A 19,645-nucleotide genomic window follows, 5' to 3' on the forward strand; every position below is an offset into this window, starting at 1 on the left:
TGATTTTATTCTACCGACTTGTCAAATATCATAATCTTCGGAAAGTATTATACCTAATATAGGATTATGCATGCCCATGGTATTATGAATATAGATGCGCTTTATGCTATTTGTAGCTTATATATAGGCTAATACAATACAAATATTTGGCTTTCAGGGCAAAGTCGAAATAACGATTTTGGATCACAATGAGTACGGATTCATTCACAATCGACACGATTACTTTATCAAGTTATTGAAGAAAAATAATCCGCCAACAGCCCAACAACTTTGAAAACTCGAGTCGTTACCAATGACCTACGCAACGTGTAAAGATGGAGACGTTAACATAGAGAGAGAGGGAGAGAGAGAGAGAGAGGAGAGGGAAAAGGAGAGAGAGAGAAGGAGAGAGAGAGAATCGGAGACACAATGGCCCGAATACACAAAGGAGGTTTGTCGACCTCCTTTGTGAATTCGGGCCATTGAGTGTTCGTGGGGAAAACCACAATCCAAGCGTCGAAATCAATTGGTACAATAAAGTCGGAAGTTCAATAACTTACAGGTATAACTTCTATAATATTAAATTGTATTATCATGTGACAACTACAGAACAAGTGGCTACTTTTACATAAGACTGTTTATCGCTATGCGAAAACGATGGTTGTATTTATATATTTCGCCTGTGGACGCTTTTTGTCTATAGTTAACTTGAGTTGATTCGAAATGAACAAGTTGCTTGGTCATGATCATGCATACGGTGTTAACGAAGGGAGCTTTTTAGAACTGAGATAGCTTAACCGTTAAACTCCACTTCATGGTTCCTCAGACACTGCACATGCTGTGAGTACCCAACACCATGGTATAAAGTTACATGATACATGATACTGTATTATTGTGTTCTATATATGTAAATACAAAACAAATAAGTTTTACATTCATATGTATAAAAAAATATACAGAAAAAAATCTTGCCAAAGAATGGAACTAGGCTCGACTAGCACTTGTGCTAACTTCTAGTTCCCATTAACAACTTCATCTAAATATAGTAATACACATATTTACGTATATATTTTTTGTACATTTAATATTATGCAGATGTATGTCTAAATATCGTTTTTAAACCATTACTGTTCAATCGACATTACTCTTATGTTATGTATACATGTATCAGTATTATTTTTTGCATTGTATGATTGTTCATATGTACTGTCATTATTGTGATGTGTTGTTGTTAATAAATTTAAATTCAAATTCAAAATAATGGGACATAATAATGCTGACTACTTGCCGAATGTGAGGTGCCATGTTTTGGGCCTCTGTCGTACGGGCGAACATAGGTTGACGTACCAACATTATATATCATAAATGCATTGTTAATGCGTGGGACTATGTAGTGCAGGGAGTATATGTAAATGCATAGTCTCCACGTCCCATGGCAGCTTAGTATCACTTCCATGATGATAGAAGTACGGTCTCCTTAATCTTAGCCACCACCACCATCCTTTAAAATAAAATCTTGGGTGTAAACTTTAGTGTAAACACCATCTAGTGTGTGTTCTTCTCTCAAACTCGGCTCTTTTTCTGAACTAATGCTAAAATCAACTCCTGCTCTCAAATAAGCAGCTTAGTGTAATTAAAAGAAGACAGGAATAAGATGATGCCTTTGGTACCGGGAAAGGAGATTTAATAGAAGCTGAGCATGTAATACATTGTTCATATGTATATTTAATTTTCTGATTATCGTTCAAATACTTTAACAATAAATATCGGATGTATTATTATCGTAACGCTGAAGGAGATTATCTGATCAGGTATTCCACATTTCGATGTGATTCAGAGAATACTGCTTTTCATTCACGGTTGGGTGAATCAGTGTCAATAGATTTATCTATTAATTATTATATTACTAGACGGCGGAAATTATATCATTAACAAACTTTATTGACAGGGTAGTGTTGTTGGCACATTCGCTCATTTCAAGAATTTCTTTGTTTCTCACCAGACATATTTCAGCATAATGGCCTCTGCAAAGCAACATCTGATAGACAGTCTGATATGTCCAATCTGCATGGGTCTTCTCACCAAGCCAAAGCTTCTACCTTGCTCACACACATTCTGCGAAGATTGTTTAACCCTGGTCCACTCTGCTCAAACTCAAGCTACAGATCTGATACCGTGCCCTGTGTGTCGCTCTGATGCACCTGTGTACAACAATAACGTATCCAACTTTCCAACCAATCGAATTGCCCAGTCCCTTGCAGAAAATTTCAAAGAGGGATCGGACATGAAGAGAACGACCGATTCAACGGATGGCACTTCTTCGGGCCAACGTTGCACTTTGTGTGATGCCGATGATCAAGGACTTGCTACCTTCTACTGTCAGCATTGTTCAGAATTCCTCTGCGATTATTGTCTTAAGCAGCACAAACGGTTTAAGAAGAATGTCTTCCACGAGCTCGTTAGTGCTAGAGACATCGCATCAGGGGAAATCAGAATCCAACTTGCTTGTCCAGAACATCCTCAAGAACTGCAGCAGTTCGTGTGTATCACATGTCTGGTTCGGATCTGTTGTAGGTGTTTGGAAGTGGGTCATCAGCCTGGCGGGCATGAGGTCATCGGAATTGAAGAGTATGAAGAGAGCCACAAAGCAGCAGTTGATCTTTTGCAGGAGAAAATAGAACAGAAAACTGCCGTGATACAGAGCCACTTGTCCTTTGTGAAGGAGAAGATTGGCATGGTTCAAACTATCATCGGTAAACGTAGGCAAGAAATCGAGAATGTTTTTGAGTGCGCTCTAAAACGAATCCGAAAGAGGAAAGATCAACTGCTTGAAGAGTGCAACGCCTATGAAAGGTCGCTCTGCAAAGACCTTGAAAGAATCATCCAGTGTAACGATGACTTCCTTCAGAACCTATCACTCAAGGTTTCTGTAGTTACCAAAGAGTCTATTTCTCAAAGCTCAGAACAGTCGCTGCTTGAGCGTGTCGCACGAGTTGATGAGCTTGAAGCTCTCGTAAAAGGAGACAACCCTGATGCATCTCTTGCTGAATCTATAGCTCTCCGTGCAGAATTCCTGACCTTCCACCAAGCTGCAGAGTCCAAGGGTCTTGACCTTGGAACTGTTCAGGTCAAGGAGTGGGAGCTTCGAGAAACAGTAAGTTTTGATGGAGGTGTGACCTGTTTGGCTGCGACACCAGAAAGACATTTGGCTATTGCAACAAGGAATGGAGATATCAGAGAAAATGCGTCCCTGTTGCAGCTTGTGTGTGATCTCTTTCATTTTTTTGTTGGAATCCTCTTTCTTATTGGAATTTTGTATTGGTTGAATTGTCTTCACCTCTAGAATTCACTGGGATATATTTTCTTTGTTTGCATACTTCATGATGGTGTTATTTTACAGATATATTTTGTCTGTTTCATATTACTCTGATGCCACCTACACTATGTTGGTCAATTACAGGACCAAGTTCAAGAGAGTCATACGAGGAGAGGAGGAGTAGGAGTTACAACAAGACTTGCAAGTCTTGAGTTAATAATCTGATTTCAATGTTATATTTGCATAGTAACCCTTGAGGGTTACTAATGGTGATATTTACATATTTGTGTTGGGCCTTGTTTATATTTGTAGGTTGTCATATTAAAACTTAATCGCCCGAATTCACAAAGGAGGTTTGTCGACAAACCTCCTTTTGTTTCGCCAAACCTCCTTTTGTTCTTTACAAACCAGGTGTGTAAAAAACGCGTAAAAACGCGTCATATGACGTACGAAAACCAAGGTTTGTCGACAAACCTCCTTTGTGAATTCGGGCTATTGTCTTTGCTTAAAGCAGGCAATGGTGTATTTCCTTTTAAAAAACAGAATAAATTGTGGGTATTTCTATTTTTATCATTTTAAGAACGGTTCAAATGTCCGATGTTCTTTTTCATGATTTGTAATTTTCATTATCCTGGTGTTGATTTCATTTTTCAAGTCAATCTGATTATATGCAACTGATTATTATGAATTGTATATGCACATGTATTACACCAAAATACGTGCTTCCATTGTACTAGGAACAGCATGGTCTGTCCTGCATTATTTTGATAATAAAACCGAAGTCTGATTGAATTGAATTCTCCCTCCATCCATATTCGTTTTTTCTCTATCCTCTCCTCTTTATATTCTACACAAGCATTCATCTCCCCCCCCCACACACACACACACACACACACACACAACACACACACACATAACCCACACCCATTCGTCCCCAAATATGTGTGTGACTGTCCATTAGCCGATAGTTTCTATGCCATATGCGATACTTTCTATGCCAGTTTTCAAGGGCCTACTCGAAGACGTACCATATGAGCTTTGTACGGGGCTTAACCCCATATGTATTCAATGGCATTTGGCCAAAGCGTTAATCGACCTAAATAGCTAAGTATCGGCTTAAATGGAGCAATTTTCTCTTGAAGTTGAACAAATCTGTGAGTCAAAATAATACTAAGGTTGATTTGTACATCACGTCTGAGTGAGGGGCTCGTCCACAAAGCGAGTTCATTGAAGTATACATTCTAAATTCAAGAGAATTGACAAGTATTATGGTTAAAGGTGCTATGTCCCATTTGCAGGCCAAAAAATTGAAAAAGTTAAATTCCAACTACTAATACTAATTTAGAACTTCCCTAAAAAAGGTGGGGCTTGAAAATGTCTTCAAGTGGGAAAATAACGACTAGTAGTTGTCAAATCGACTTTAGGGCTATAGAGCCCAAAAGTAATAGTCTTGATTTTCAGACAATAATAAAATTATTGTACCAAATGGTCATACGTTTTATGCTGCGCAAAGATTCAATCAGTTTAATCTTGGCCATCACAAGAAGTGGGTTATTGATGTAGACAAATGCTCATGTACCCTTTACAACTCTTTTCATGTATGTTATTACCAAAGAAGAAAAAAGCCAGTCAGTCACTCAATAGTGTCTGACAGTGAAGTCTAGCAAATAAACGGGTTTCCTTGCATAATTTGAATATGAGGACACTGCTAACGTTTAAATTTCACAGATAGGACATACATGACATATTCATAATCCCTGCAAAGTTCTACAGCATTTGAGGTTGGCTGCAAAAGGGACATAGTACTTTTAAGAGAATGATGTCTCCATCTAGGATCATACTATACTTACGTACAGAGAATGCCTAAACAAACGGGTGAATGTACTGAGAGATTATATTTTTTTAATAAATTAAGAATTGATATTTTCCTAGAGTGATGTGTAAAACATCTCACCAATCTAAGGCACAGATTTGATAACAAATTTAAACTTGAAGGGCTGGGTCCAGGCGCGTACGCAGGGGGGGGGGGGTGTTGTCAGGGTATAACCCCCCCCCCCCCCCAAAAAAAAAAAAAAAAAAAAAAATGCAGCCCTGCACATCAACACATATTTCGACGTCACCAGACCTTTAAAAACGAACATGAAATTGAGAAGAGTTAGTTTTAAACTTGGGTGGATATTTTTTTTGGGGGGGGGGGGGAGGCTTAAAAAGAAGGATCTTTGACTTTCTTCGTGGACTATGTACGAGTACAACCATCTTCTATCACTAACAAAGAGTGTATGGACATGTACATTAAAAATCGTTTTATCTTGAAGTTGCATTTCAACTTTCACTTTTTGCAATATTATATTTTGCGTTGTATGATAATGTGTACGTATTGTCTTGTAGTGACGTATTTTGTTGACCATATACGTAAACTAGAGGTATTAAGTACTTTTACTGTCTGGTGCAGTTGTGAACAACCATTATTTTGCAAATGGAGATGGTTTATTAAAAAAATAAGAAAACGATGGTACACTGAATGAATCAATACGCGCAAAGCTTTTTGTTTTGATGATTGGGGAATTTTATTTATTTCTAATCTTTTGACAGGGTAGCCCATTCACCAATAACGAGTGGTCTTTCATGGGGCCCTGAATAAACATGAACATATTTTACATCAAAAAGCATAACGTTTATACAGAACAGTTTCAAAAAAATACTCGTTTGCAAAATAAACATATATCATTAACCTAGTTCAATAGTAATGTCAATAGGAAAATATCGATTAATTCGCAATTGGTGTTCCCCTTGAGTGTAACCCTTGAGGTTAACTTTTTGTGATATTTACATATTTGTGTTGGACCTTGTTTATATCAGATGATGGATGATTTGATTCTACCTAACCTACTTGTCAAAATATCAAAATCTTCGGAAGGTCTCCAGGATTATGCACGCCCATGGTATTATGAATAAGGATGCCCATTATGGTCAGGCACGTAGCCAAGGGGGGCGGAGGCACGGGGGCACATGCCCCCCCCCCCCCCCCCCAAAAAAAAAAAAAAAAAAAATCCAGGATCGGTTGAACTTTTTTAGACCCCTCCCCAGGACGTCGATCGATTACATGAATGTGCCCCCCCCCCCCGAAAAAAAAGGAGAAAAAAAAAACATCAAACTCTGGCTATACGTGCCTGATTATGGTATGTTGTAGCTTAGATATCAGCTAAATCAACAAACCTCTTTGGCTTTCAGGGCGAAGTTCGAAATACTGGTTTTGAATCACAATGAGTATATACGGATCAACTCACATTCGACACACTATATTTTTGTATTGAAAAAAACCTTTCAAAAACTTTGAAAACTCGAGTTGAATTCAATGACATACGCAGCATGTAGATATGGAGACATTATACGCATGCATATCTAGATGAGGGGTGTTAGAGAGAGAGAGAGAGAGAGAGTAAGAGAGTGAGAGGTGTATGGTGGAACAACGAGTGTTCGTGGGGGAAACCGAGCACGCAATCCCAGAGATATAGAGAAAAAGAGACAGAAAGAGAGACAGAAAGAGAGACAGAAAGAGAGAGACAGAGATAGACAGAGAGAGACAGAGAGACAGAGAGAGAAAGAGACGGAGAGACAACGAGTGGGGAACCGAGCACGCAATCCCAGAGAGAGAGAGAGAGAGAAAAGAGTCAGAAAGAGAGAGAGAGAGAGAGAGAGAGAGAGAGAGGGAGAGAGAGGCGGAGAAACGACCAGAGTTCGTGGGAAAACCCAGCAATCCCAACGTGTAAGAAGAACCCGGGGGGTCCGAAGTTCAATAACGTACATGTTTGCATACAGCTTTGATATGTACTGCCGATTGCACTCATGTGGAATCTCACTTTAGGGTGATAATAAATGGTATTATCATGTGACAACTACAGAACAAGTGCTTACTTTTACAATAGACTGTTTATCGGTTTGTATTTCGATATCTCGCCTTTGGACCTCTGTGCTTATTATAGCTAGCTGTAGCAAAGTTGCTTGATCATAATTATACACACGTTGATAACGAAGGGAAGCATTTTGAGAAGTGGATAGCTAAACCATTTAACTCCAGTACATGGTTCCTACATGTAGGACACTGCACATTCTGTGAGTATTAAACAGGGTATGTTGCTGGCTTCCTGCTAAATGTTAGGTGCCATTTTTAGGTCAATGTTGTACGGGAGAATATACGTGACGTACCAACAAGATAATCATGAATGGTTCGTTAATGCGGGGGACTATGTAGTGCAGGGAGTGTGCAATTACATAGCATGGTAGTATCCACGTCCCACGTATTCACTTCCATAGTGATAGAAGTACGGCCTCCTTAACCTAGCTTAGCCAATAGTCACCAACACCATCCTAAGTACCGGGACAGACAGGGGAGGGGAGGGCTTGAGCATGCAATACGTTGGTCATCTTTCTGGTTATTAATCACTTACTCTGAATTGACATTGAACTGACATTTATTTCCATCATCATGACAATATAATTATACAACGATAACGGATCGAATATCATAACGGATACTAGAAAGTGTAAGTGGAAAATGGTGCATCTGTAAAAGCCAATAAGGCTTTACAATCGAATGCATCAACAACTAATAATAACGAATTAATAAGAGGGGGGTTGCATTTAGGTATGAGAGATGTGGTCTTTAAATAAATTATGCTGTATGAAGAGAGAGAAGATGTTTCTTGTTAAGCCTTTAAAATGAATTGTTAAATCGAACAGACCACTAAAAAGCAGGTAGGGAATTCCAATGTTGCATTCCAATGATGGAATTTATCAGCATTTCTTGTGAAATGGGAATGGACCGCATTGACTAAATAGGGGCACAAGGTTTTTGAAGGTAGGGCGTTTGAGAAGAATCGTTGCATCAATGACACAATTTTTAATTTATTCATATCAAAAATAATTATGTAAAGTATTGAATCTTCTAAAATAATACAGGATATGAGGAAGCTATGGAAAGGGGATCTGAGCAAAGGTGTATTGCCTTTTTTTTGTTTAAGTCTCTGTAATTTGAGTAACTAAGAGGGATGTCTCGTCGCCAAAACAGAATTGCAATAGCCTATATAATGTATGGCAAAATAAATGCATTGTATAACATGAATAAAACACGGAGTGGTATAACAAGTTTTAAGTGAATATAATACCGACGCTCTGTGAAACCTTTTTTGGAATAGGACTATAATTAATAAGGTAATTCAAAACTCTACACTGTTCAATTAATTCATTGTTGATAGAAATGATAGACATTGTCATATATAGGACTAAGGTTTCAAGCAAATTTGAGAATAACAAATTTAGTCTTGTAAACATTCAAAGACAGCTTATTGCAAAACTAGCAGTCTTATACATACTGTCATGTTCAGATTCAGTTCATGGATTAAAAGATCAAACTTTTTATCTGAACCAAGAATGGTCGTATTGTGTGCAAAAAGTGTGAATTTACAGAAAGTGAAACAATTTACAATATCATAGATGTAAATCAAAAATAACAGAGGCCCCAAAATAGAGCCCTGTGGAACGCCATATGATATTGGATTAAAAAGAGAATTATGGGAATTTACAGATGTAAATTGCTTTCTTTCTGCAAAATAACGATATATTGATGCAACATTATCATAATTCTCAATAGAAACAATCCAGTGAAAAATGTAAGTTTATTATCTGATCAAGTATTCTATATTTCGACGTGATTCAGAGATTTCTGTATTCCATTCACAGTTGGGTGAATCAGAGTCATTAGATTTTTGTGTAATTATTATATTACCCGGCCAAAGAAATTGTTTAATTAACAGACTTTATTGACAGGGAAAAGTCGTTGGCACATTTGCTCATTTCAAGGATTTCTTTGTTTCTTACCAGACACATATCAGCATAATGGCCTCTGCAAGGCAACACTGACAGACAGTCTACAATGTCCAATCTGCAAGGATCTTCTCACCAAGCCGAAGCTCCTACCTTGCTCACACACATTCTGTGAAGGTTGTCTGACGCAACTCCACTCAACTCAAGTTCTGGGTAATCGGATAATGTGCGCTGTGTGTCGCTCTGTTGCACCTCTGTCCAACAATAACGTATCCAATTTTCCAACCAATCAAATTGTCCAGTCCCTTGCAGAAGATTTCAAAGAGAGATCGGACAAGAAGAGAGCAACCGATTCAACGGATGGCGCTTCTTCCGGCCAACGTTGCACTTTGTGTGATGCTGATGATCAAGGACTTGCTACCTTCTACTGTCAGCATTGTTCAGAATTCCTTTGCGACTTTTGTCTAGAGCAGCACAATAGGTTTACGCAGAATGGCCATCACGAGCTCGTTAGTGCTAGAGACATTGCGTCAGGGGAAATCAGAACACAACTTGCGTGTATAGAACATCCCAGAGAACTGCAGCAGTTCGTGTGTATCACATGTCTGGTTCGCATCTGTTGTAGGTGTTTGGAAGTGGGTCATCAGCCTGACAGGCATGAGGTCATCGGAATTGAAGAGTATGAAGAGAGCCACAAAGCAGCAGTTGATCTTTTGCAGGAAAAGATAGAACAGAAAACTGCTGTGATACAAAGCCATTCGTCCTTTGTGAAGGAGAAGATTGGCATGGTTGAAAATATTATCGGCCAACAAAGGCAAGAAATCGAGAATGTATTTGAGGGTGCTGTCGAACGAATACGACGAAGGAAAGATCAACTGCTTGAAGAGTGCAACATCTACCAGAGATCGCTCTGCGAAGATCTGGAAGGTATCATCGAGTTCCACGAAGACTTCCTTGAGAACCTATCAACCAAGGTTTCTGTGGTCACCGAAGAGTCTACTGCTCAATGTGGAGACCAGTCATTGACCGAGCGCGCTGCACGAGTAGGTGAAATTGAGGCTCTCGTGAAAGGAGACAACCTTGATGCATCTCTTCCTGAATCTATAGCACTCCGTGCAGAATTCCTGACCTTCCAACAAGCTGCAGAGTCCAAGGGTCTTGACCTTGGAACTGTTCAAGTCAAGGAGTGGGAGCTTAGAGAAACGGTGAGTTTTGATGGAGGTGTGACCTGTTTGGCAGCGACGCCTGATGGACAATTGGCTATTGCAACAAGGAATGGAGACATCAAGTTCTTTTCGACCGAGGGACAATTGCTACAGACTACAGTTATGGAAGGTGTTCGCGGATTAGGTTTCTTAAAGGATGGAAGTTGCGTTGTCCGCCAAACAAATAATAAAGTCACAGTGTACTCTCTACAGTGGGAGGAACTCGATGGACGATTCGAAACTCTGAGCAAAGAAGAAGATGGGGTCGGTGGGATCTCAGTAGACATTCATGATCGCATCTACCTAGACTACAAGAAGGGCAGGAAGATACAGATGTTCTCACCAGGAGGTGGGCAAGCAGAGAAGGAGATCCCATGCGACGGGTATGAACCATGGCATGTATCTGTCATAGGTCAGGCACCAGAGTCCTAGCTCTTACTCACAGCAACTCGGTAAGGATCATTGATGATGCGGGGGATAAGAAACACTTCATCACAAAGGAAGTAGGTTCTCACATCCACCCTTCTGTTTGCCAGGATGGTACCATTCTCTTGGCCTGTATGAATCACAGTAAGGCCGTGTTTAGTATCGAGCGGTACACTAGTGAGCTCGAGTACACACAGACCCTTGTAGCTGATCAGAAGATGGAGAAACCAGATGGAAAATGGTGCTTCTTGCAGGAAGTCATGAGTGGAAAGGTCGTCCTTTGTACTCCAGATAAGCTATACATTTACAGCAAACTGTTTTGGTGAAGATATGCTTACTATTTGATAGTCCCTCCATGTCACTCTTCGTATCTACTATTCGAAGTTTAAATTTGATCGTTTTGTTTTATAGTTGGAATATGCATGTAAGAATAAATGGCATCAAATGTTATCGTAATTGCATGTACATTCCCTGCATATCCCTCAAATTCGTCACTCATCTAAAAATTCCAACCATAGTATTGCTGCCAGATCTATGGGTTTGTACATGTACATGTTGACGTACACGGATCATTCAATGTTTTGTGCAAAGTTGCAGTTTTACCTGGCGTGGAATCGTGCATAAGTCTATTCCAACATTATTACTGTGGTAACACTCCGTAAAGCATATTTCTTTTAGTGTTTTTTTTTTCATTTAGTGATTGTTTCTGTAGTATCGAGATTTCTCCACTTAGGTAATGACCTGGTTTTGCACAGGAATTTTGTCCTTATTCTCATTTAATGAATATCACTTATGAATGCAAAATAACAGCGTTCAAATTATATTAAGAGCAATAGACTTTTGCCTCAACATTTGTTTATTCATTATAGAATGCATTTTTGTAAAGTAACGTCAAAATGAGGTGTCACATAATTTGAAGCAAGAGCGGTTTAATTTATCTGGAAACACTGATATTAATTACCATTTGTACCATCGTACCATATTTTTTCAGTTGATATTTTTACTCTACACGATTATGTCACATAACAAACAGTATGTTGAATGAAATGTAAATTGTAAAATGTATCACTCGAATTATATTATACTCTATTTTATTGTAGGAAATGATCACACATCTATTTGTATTTATTATAGGACAATTGTATATACTTTCTTGTAATAGCTGTCTTTTCCCAAATGAAATGAAAAAGGCTTTTTTTCTATTAATACTCATAATGTCATAATATATTGCTTGTTTATTCATAATTATTTCAAACTATCATAATGGTATAATGATTCAAACTAATAATAATATCAATACAAATAATAATAATAATAATATTGATATTGATAATGATAATAGTAATAATGAGTACAATGTTATATTGTTTAAGTAATTACTCTGGATATAGGAACAATTATTGTCAATAATTTAAATTCAGAGAAAATATCTATATATAGGAACAATTATTGTCAATAATTTAAATTCAGAGAAAATATCTATATATAAGAATGTTAAAGTAATATTTTTTCTATATACTCGTTTTTATGTTGTATGTTTCATGTCACATGTACATGTTATCTATTTTCCCTGTGAATAATGCATGTAACAGGACAAATTTCCTTTTGGACCAATTAAGTTTGAATTTGAATTGAATTTATACATGTACTTTCAAAATTGGGAATGCAAAAAGTTCATGAATCAAACAGTTTTTATGTAAACATGAATAACAAAAACTTTGAATACACAGTGCCACTCTTTCGAACGTCAGTTTGATTTCTATGGATGTTGTTATTTATGATAATTGCGAAGTCTGTTCAAAGTTGAAATCATATGTATTTGCTATGAAGATAAGAAAAGTCTATCATTATATTAAAATGACCCTTTTGTCGTAGTAGTAAAATCAAGATTTAAATGCAAACACTTGGGATTCGATAAAGTTCAGTGTGGTATCATTCGAATCATGTGATATGATAAGTTAAGGCAAAAACACTCGTCCGCTGTTTGTGTGGGACAACAGTCATATAATATACCTATATTCGCATGATAAGCTATGTAAGTACATGTGTATGCTAAGGGTGGTTAAGAAGATAGCGTCAAATAACTTTCAAAGGTCACTTCATAAAGATTAGTGCAATGTTAAATAACCCCAAGAATAGAACATACCGTTCGATTCCAACAAGTTTACTTGTTCTCACTCGATTTCATATCGTGCCGACGGGCCAGACAGGAACATCTTTTAATATTAATGTGTGAATAATAATACTGTGAGGGATGAAAAACGGAACTTCGCACCGAGAAATCCATCGGTTTTTCATGAGCATCGTTCAAAAATAAAAAGTTCGTTCCTCTAGAAATTGAAACCCACTATCCCCAGTCACACCGCCAATCAGATTACAAACCGGCTTAAATCAGACAGATTTCAAGCCTTTCAGGGTAATACAATTGTTCGTTTGTCTTTTGACGGTGTTGTCAATGTAACTGGGCTAGTTGAAATAGGACGATCACCTTTTATCTTGTGACTGTCTGGTGTCATTCTTGTTGGTACTACCGATGATGGTGATAGGAATCGGTTATTCACCTGCATGCATCGCGCAACACATTTGTGCACGTATTTGACCGCGGGCAATTAAAATACGTCAATAAAGTAAAATCTCAAGGCACGAATGTACTGTTTTTTGAAGAATACTGAACTGAGATATCTAGCCTAAGTAAGAGATGGATTGTTCGTAAATGATAAGAGTTCGATGTAATGCATGCATGTAAAATATGATTATTGGTAGCATATTTATTATCTTCTACAAAGCAAATATCTGCATGTATTATAGCCTTTCTCGAAACCATATTTTGGGCTGATAGTCTCTCTTTCTCTTTCCCCGTCTCTCTGTCCCTGTTTTCCTTTATTTCAATACTATCACAATACGATTAGAAATGATATAATGATTGTATATTATATACCACAGATATACATTTCTTGTTTATATTGGTATTAAGGTAGATTTTACCTACCCCACTTTTTTCAGTACAGTTCAAATGTTCGAATGTATTTCATCATGATTTGTAGTTTTCATTAGCCTGGCTTGATTTCATGTTCAAGCTTTTCTGATTATACAAAACTGATTATTATAAATTGTACATCCATATGTATTACACTACAATATATTCAAATCTCAGTGCTTTCAGTGTTGGTCTTATTTCTTTATTGCTTGTGGGAGAAACTATTTCCCCCATTCTTTTCAAATGATGGATGATTTATTCTACCTACTTGTCAAATATCATAATCTTCGGAAGGTATCCAGGATTATGCATGCCCATGGTATAATGAATAAGGATGTACATTATAGTATTTTGTAGCTTAGATATCGGCTGGATCAATTCACATTCGACACAACTATATTTTTCGTTAAAAAAAATCCTGTCAAAAACTCGAGTTGTTATCAATGACCTACGCAACGGGTAGCGATGGAGACGTTAATAGAGAGAGAGAGAGAACAAAAACAGAGAGAAAAAGAGGGACGAAGAGAGACAACAAGTGTTCGTGGGGAAAACCCAGCGAACAATTCCAGAGATAGAGAGGGAAAGAGACACAGGTATAAAAGAGAAAGGTGGAGAGACAATGAGTGTTCTTTGGTAAAACCCAGCTGACAATCCCAGAGATAAAGATATAAGAGAGAAATGGAGAGACAATGAGCGTTCGTTTGGAAAAAGCCATCGAGGGAGGGTAAGAGGGAGAGAAATGGAGAGACAATGAGTGTTCGTTGGTAAAACCCAGCTGACAATCCCAGAGATAAAGATATAAGAGAGAGATGGAGAGGCAATGAATGTTCGTTTGGAAAAAGCCAATGAGGGAGGGTAAGAGGGAGAGAAATGGAGAGACAATGAGCGTTCGTTTGGAAAAAGCCATCGAGGGAGGGTAAGAGAGAGAGAAATGGAGAGACAATGAGTGTTCGTGGGGAAAACCCAGCGGACAATCCAAGCGTTGAACGATATCGAAATGGTACAATAAAGTCGGAGTTCGATGACGTACATGTATGACAGAAAATGGTATCATCGTGGGACAACTACAGATCAAGCGGCTGAGTTTTACAATAGACTGCGTACCGTTTTGCCAAAATAATTTTTATATTTCTATATCTTGCCTTTGGATCCTTTGTTCCTACAGCTAGCTGGAGTTAATTAGAAATGAAAATGTTACTTGATCATAATTAGGCACACGGTGATAACGAAGTGATTTTTTGAAGATTGAGATAGCTAAGCCGTTGAACTCCACTACATGGTTCCTCAGACACTGCACATGCCGTGAGTATAATGTTACTGACTTCCTGCTAAATATTAGGTGCCATGTTTTAGGTCAATGTTGTAAGGATGAACATAGGTTGACGTACCAACAATATATATCATAAATGTATTGTTAATGCGTGGGACTATGTAGTGCAGGGATTATCCAAATACATATTCTCCACGTCCCAAGACACCTTAAAGGGGTGTAAATTGACGAGAATATGTGCTATTCCGTGGCCTGACTCGGGGCCAATCGGGTATCAATTTAGACACGTGTGCAAACAGTGTGAATTTACAGAAAGTGACAAAATTTACAATATCATTGATGTGATTAAAAAATAACAGAGGCCCCCCAAATAGAGCACCGTGGGACGCAATATGATATTGGATTAAAAAGAGAATTATGAGAATTTACAGATGTAAATTCCTTCCAGCATAATACAAATATTGATGGATTATCATCATAATGCTAAATAGAAATTACCTAGTGAAAAATGGAAGACTAGTGTATCATTTTACAGAGATAACTCTTATCCAGTGGCGTACGCATGATTTTTTCAAGATGGGGGGGGGGGGGGGGGGGGGGGGGGAGTTTAAAATCGGGCCCGAAAAATTTGCTCCCGAAAATGTGAAAATCGCGCCGGCCGAAAAGTCGCTCAGTGGGGGGGGGGGGGGGGGGGTAAGAGGACACTTTTTTTTGGTCTCGAAATTTGAAAAATTGACATTTTGTTCCGTTGGGGGGGGGGGGGGTAAGGTCACCTTTTTTTTTAGGCCTGCCATTGGTATAATTTTTTCACAAAAAACCAAACACAAACATATACATAAAAAACTCAAGGGGGGTTTAACCCCCCCCCCCCCCCCCCCTGGCGTACGCGCCTGCTCTTATCTATTTACTGTTATGTAAATTAGAGTCATTTGATTGATTGATTTATTGTTACATTAACAAACTTTATTGACAAGGATATGTCGTTGGCACAGTCGCTCATTTCAGGGATTTCTTTGTTTCTTACCAGACACATGTCAACATAATGGCCTCTACAAGGCAACATCTGACAGACAGTCTACAATGTCCAATCTGCAAGGATCTTCTCACCAAGCCGAAGCTTCTACCTTGCTCACACACATTCTGTGAAGGTTGTCTAACCCAAGTCCACTCAACTCAAGCTTGGCGTGATCAGATACCGTGCCCTGTGTGTCGCTCTGTTGCCCACGTGTCCAACAACAACGTATCATACTTTCCAACCAATCAAATTGCCAAGTCCCTTGTAGAAGATATCAAAGAGAGATCGGACAAGAAGAGATCGACAGACTCAACATCCTCTGGCCAACGTTGCACCGTGTGTGATGATGATGATGATCAAGGACTTGCTACCTTTTACTGTCAGCATTGTTCAGAATTTCTCTGCGACTCTTGTCTTGAGCAGCACAATAGGTTTAGGAAGAATGTCTTCCACAAGCTCGTTAGTGCTAGAGACATCGCATCAGGAGAAATCAGAATACAACTTGCGTGTCCAGAACATCCTCGAGAACTGCAGCAGTTCGCGTGTATCACATGTTTGGTTCGCACCTGCTGTAGGTGTTTGGAAGTGGGTCATCAGCATGACGGGCATGAGATCGTCGGAATTGAACAGTGTGACAAGTGGCTCAAAGAAGTAGTTGATTCTTTGCCGGAAGAAGTAAACAGAAAACTGCTCTGATACAGAGCCATTCGTCATTTGTGAAGGAGCAGATTGCATTGTTCAAAATATTATCGGTCAACAAAGGCAAGAAATGAAGAATTTCTATGAGGCGCTCACAAACATTTACGAGAATGGAAAGACCATATGGGTAAAGAGTGCGACACCTATGAAAGATCGCTCTGCAAATCTCTTGAAGATATCATCCAATGTCAGGATGACTTACTTGATAACTTGCAAGCCAAGGTTTCTGTAGTCACCGAAGAGTGTACTTCTCAACGTAAAGACCCGCCGTTTTCTGAGCGTGTCGCACGAGTTAAAGAGCTTCAGGCTCTCGTGGTAAGAGCCAATCCTGATGCATCTCCTGCTGAATCTATAACACTCCGTGCAAAATCTCTGACCTTCCACCAAGTTCAAACCGTGTTTTGGCTGCCAGATCGATGGGTTCGTGAATGATGACGTACACAGATCATTCAATGTTTGTGCAAAGCTGTAGTTTTTTCCTGGAGTAGAATCGTGTATAGGTCTATTCCAACACTATTACTGTGATAACACTCCGTAAACGGTATCTCTTGAAGCAGGCACGGATCCAGGATTTCATAGGGGATGGGGCCAACATTTCTTTATTTTTTTCGCTCCCGAAAATTTGAAAATCGCGCCGGTCTAAAATTCGCTCATGGGGGTGGGGGGGGGGGGGGGGGGGGGTAGTGAGCACATTTTTTTTGGGGGGGGGTCCTTGAAAATTTACAATTTTGTACCCCCCCCCCCCTCCCTTTGAGCGCCAGGGGGGCCCAACCCCCCAAAAAGGTAAAAATCACGTGTTTTTACATGATTTTTTTCTCAAGGGGGAGGGGGCGGGCCCCTGGGCCTACCCCCCCCCCCCCCTGGGTCCGCCACTGTCTTGAAGTGAATTTTCATTTAGAGTTCGTTTCTGTAGTATCAAGATTTATCCACGTAGGTAAGGTCCTGATTTTGCACAGGATTTTTTATATTATTCTTATTTGATAAATATCACTTTTTAATGCAAAATAACAGCGTTCCGATTATATTAAGAGCGATATACTTTTGCCTCAATTGTTGTTGTATTCATTTAAGAATGCGCGCTGGTATAATAACGTAATAAAGAGGTGTCACATAATTTGTTGCAAGAGCGGAATTCTAGAAATACTGATATTAATGACCATTTGTACAATATTACCATAATTGTTCAGTTGATATTTTTATTCTATACGATTATGTCACATAACAAACAGTATTCATACATGTGATTTCAACAGTAGGAATGCAAAAAGTTCATTAGTTTAATAGTTTTTTATGTGAACATGAATAACAATTGTAGAGGTGTCGTGGACGAGTGGATATGTCACCGGACTGTGGATCACAAGGTCTGCGTTCAAGTCCCACCGCGGCACTAATGTCCTTTGGCAGACATTGATCTACATTGGGCCACTCTCCACCCAGGTGTTAAATGGGTACCCGGTAGATGCGAAAGCTAATGTTCTTAGATTAGCAAGTGTGCGCTTGTAAAATGATGCACTGGCTGGAATGCTCCCCAGGGAGTGGAAATGTGCATACATTGTGTGCGGGTAAGCCTGAATCCGATGACTGGGGTAATAATATGATTTCCCTCAGGGAGAACATTACGAATACTGATGAGGCTACCCTGGGTAAACAAGACTATAATACACAGTGCCTCTTTTTCTAACTTCCTTTTGATTTCTATGGAAGTTGTCATTGATGATAATTGCAAAGCCTGATGAGCAAAGTTCAAATAATATATGTTTGCTATAAAAAGAAATACTCGTCCGCTGTTTGTTTTATGTTTGTGTGGGAACAACAATCATGTAATGAACCACTTACAAGTCCCGCGTTCTCGGAAATTATGCAACATTTGCTCAGGGTGGCTTGGAAGAAAGTGTCAAATAACTTTCAAAGGTCCTTTGATAAAGATTAGTGCATTATTAAATAACCCCAAGAATGGAACATACCGTTCGATTCCAACAAGTTTACCTGTTCTTACTCGATTTCGTATCGGCCGTCTGTCCGAAATCGTTTAATATTGATGTGTAAATAATAATACTGGAATGGATGAAAAACAGAACTTTACACCGAGAAATCAATCGGTATCAATCAAGCATCGTTCAAAAATAAAAAGTTCGTTCCTCAAGAAATTGAAACCCACTATCCCCAGTCACACCGCCATCAGATTACAAGACCGGCTTAAATCAGACAGATTTCAAGCCTTTCAGGGTAATACAATAGTTCGTTTGTCTTTTGACGGTGTTGTCAATGTAACTGGGCTAGTTGAAATAGGACGATCACCTTTTATCTTGTGACTGTCTGGTGTCATTCTTGTTGGTACTACCGATGATGGTGATAGGAATCGGTTATTCACCTGCATGCATCGCGCAACACATTTGTGCACGTATTTGACCGCGGGCAATTAAAATACGTCAATAAAGTAAAATCTCAAGGCACGAATGTACTGTTTTGAAGAATACTGAACTGAGATATCTAGCCTAAGTAAGAGATGGATTGTTCGTAAATGATAAGAGTTCGATGTAATGCATGCATGTAAAATATGATTATTGGTAGCATATTTATTATCTTCTACAAAGCAAATATCTGCATGTATTATAGCCTTTCTCGAAACCATATTTTGGGCTGATAGTCTCTCTTTCTCTTTCCCCGTCTCTCTGTCCCTGTTTTCCTTTATTTCAATACTATCACAATACGATTAGAAATGATATAATGATTGTATATTATATACCACAGATATACATTTCTTGTTTATATTGGTATTAAGGTAGATTTTACCTACCCCACTTTTTTCAGTACAGTTCAAATGTTCGAATGTATTTCATCATGATTTGTAGTTTTCATTAGCCTGGCTTGATTTCATGTTCAAGCTTTTCTGATTATACAAAACTGATTATTATAAATTGTACATCCATATGTA

The 19,645-nt window shown here is 38.7% G+C and overlaps 3 protein-coding genes across 3 annotated transcripts; all 3 read left to right on the top strand.

The window, feature by feature from the left end:
* The first annotated feature begins 1,862 nt into the window (after window positions 1–1,862).
* Window positions 1,863–3,479, top strand: LOC115926523 (E3 ubiquitin-protein ligase TRIM56-like). The gene is made up of 2 exons (XM_030991312.1): window positions 1,863–3,243; window positions 3,440–3,479. Exons 1-2 carry the CDS (start codon window positions 1,997–1,999, stop codon window positions 3,477–3,479), a joined length of 1,287 nt encoding a protein of 428 aa, XP_030847172.1. The 5' UTR covers window positions 1,863–1,996.
* Window positions 3,480–6,252: 2,773 nt separating this feature from the next.
* Window positions 6,253–12,475, top strand: LOC115926524 (E3 ubiquitin-protein ligase Midline-1-like). The gene is made up of 3 exons (XM_030991313.1): window positions 6,253–6,264; window positions 7,279–7,408; window positions 9,176–12,475. Exons 1-3 carry the CDS (start codon window positions 6,253–6,255, stop codon window positions 10,753–10,755), a joined length of 1,722 nt encoding a protein of 573 aa, XP_030847173.1. The 3' UTR covers window positions 10,756–12,475.
* A 3,563-nt stretch (window positions 12,476–16,038) lies between these two features.
* LOC115926525 (E3 ubiquitin-protein ligase TRIM56-like) lies at window positions 16,039–16,707 on the top strand. Its single transcript, XM_030991314.1, has one exon. The coding sequence runs from the start codon at window positions 16,039–16,041 to the stop codon at window positions 16,705–16,707; it is 669 nt and encodes a 222-aa protein (XP_030847174.1).
* Window positions 16,708–19,645: the final 2,938 nt, after the last annotated feature.

This window comes from Strongylocentrotus purpuratus, unplaced genomic scaffold (assembly GCF_000002235.5).
Source record: "Strongylocentrotus purpuratus isolate Spur 01 unplaced genomic scaffold, Spur_5.0 spur5_scaffold_2, whole genome shotgun sequence".
Taxonomy (NCBI): Eukaryota; Metazoa; Echinodermata; class Echinoidea; order Camarodonta; family Strongylocentrotidae; genus Strongylocentrotus; species Strongylocentrotus purpuratus.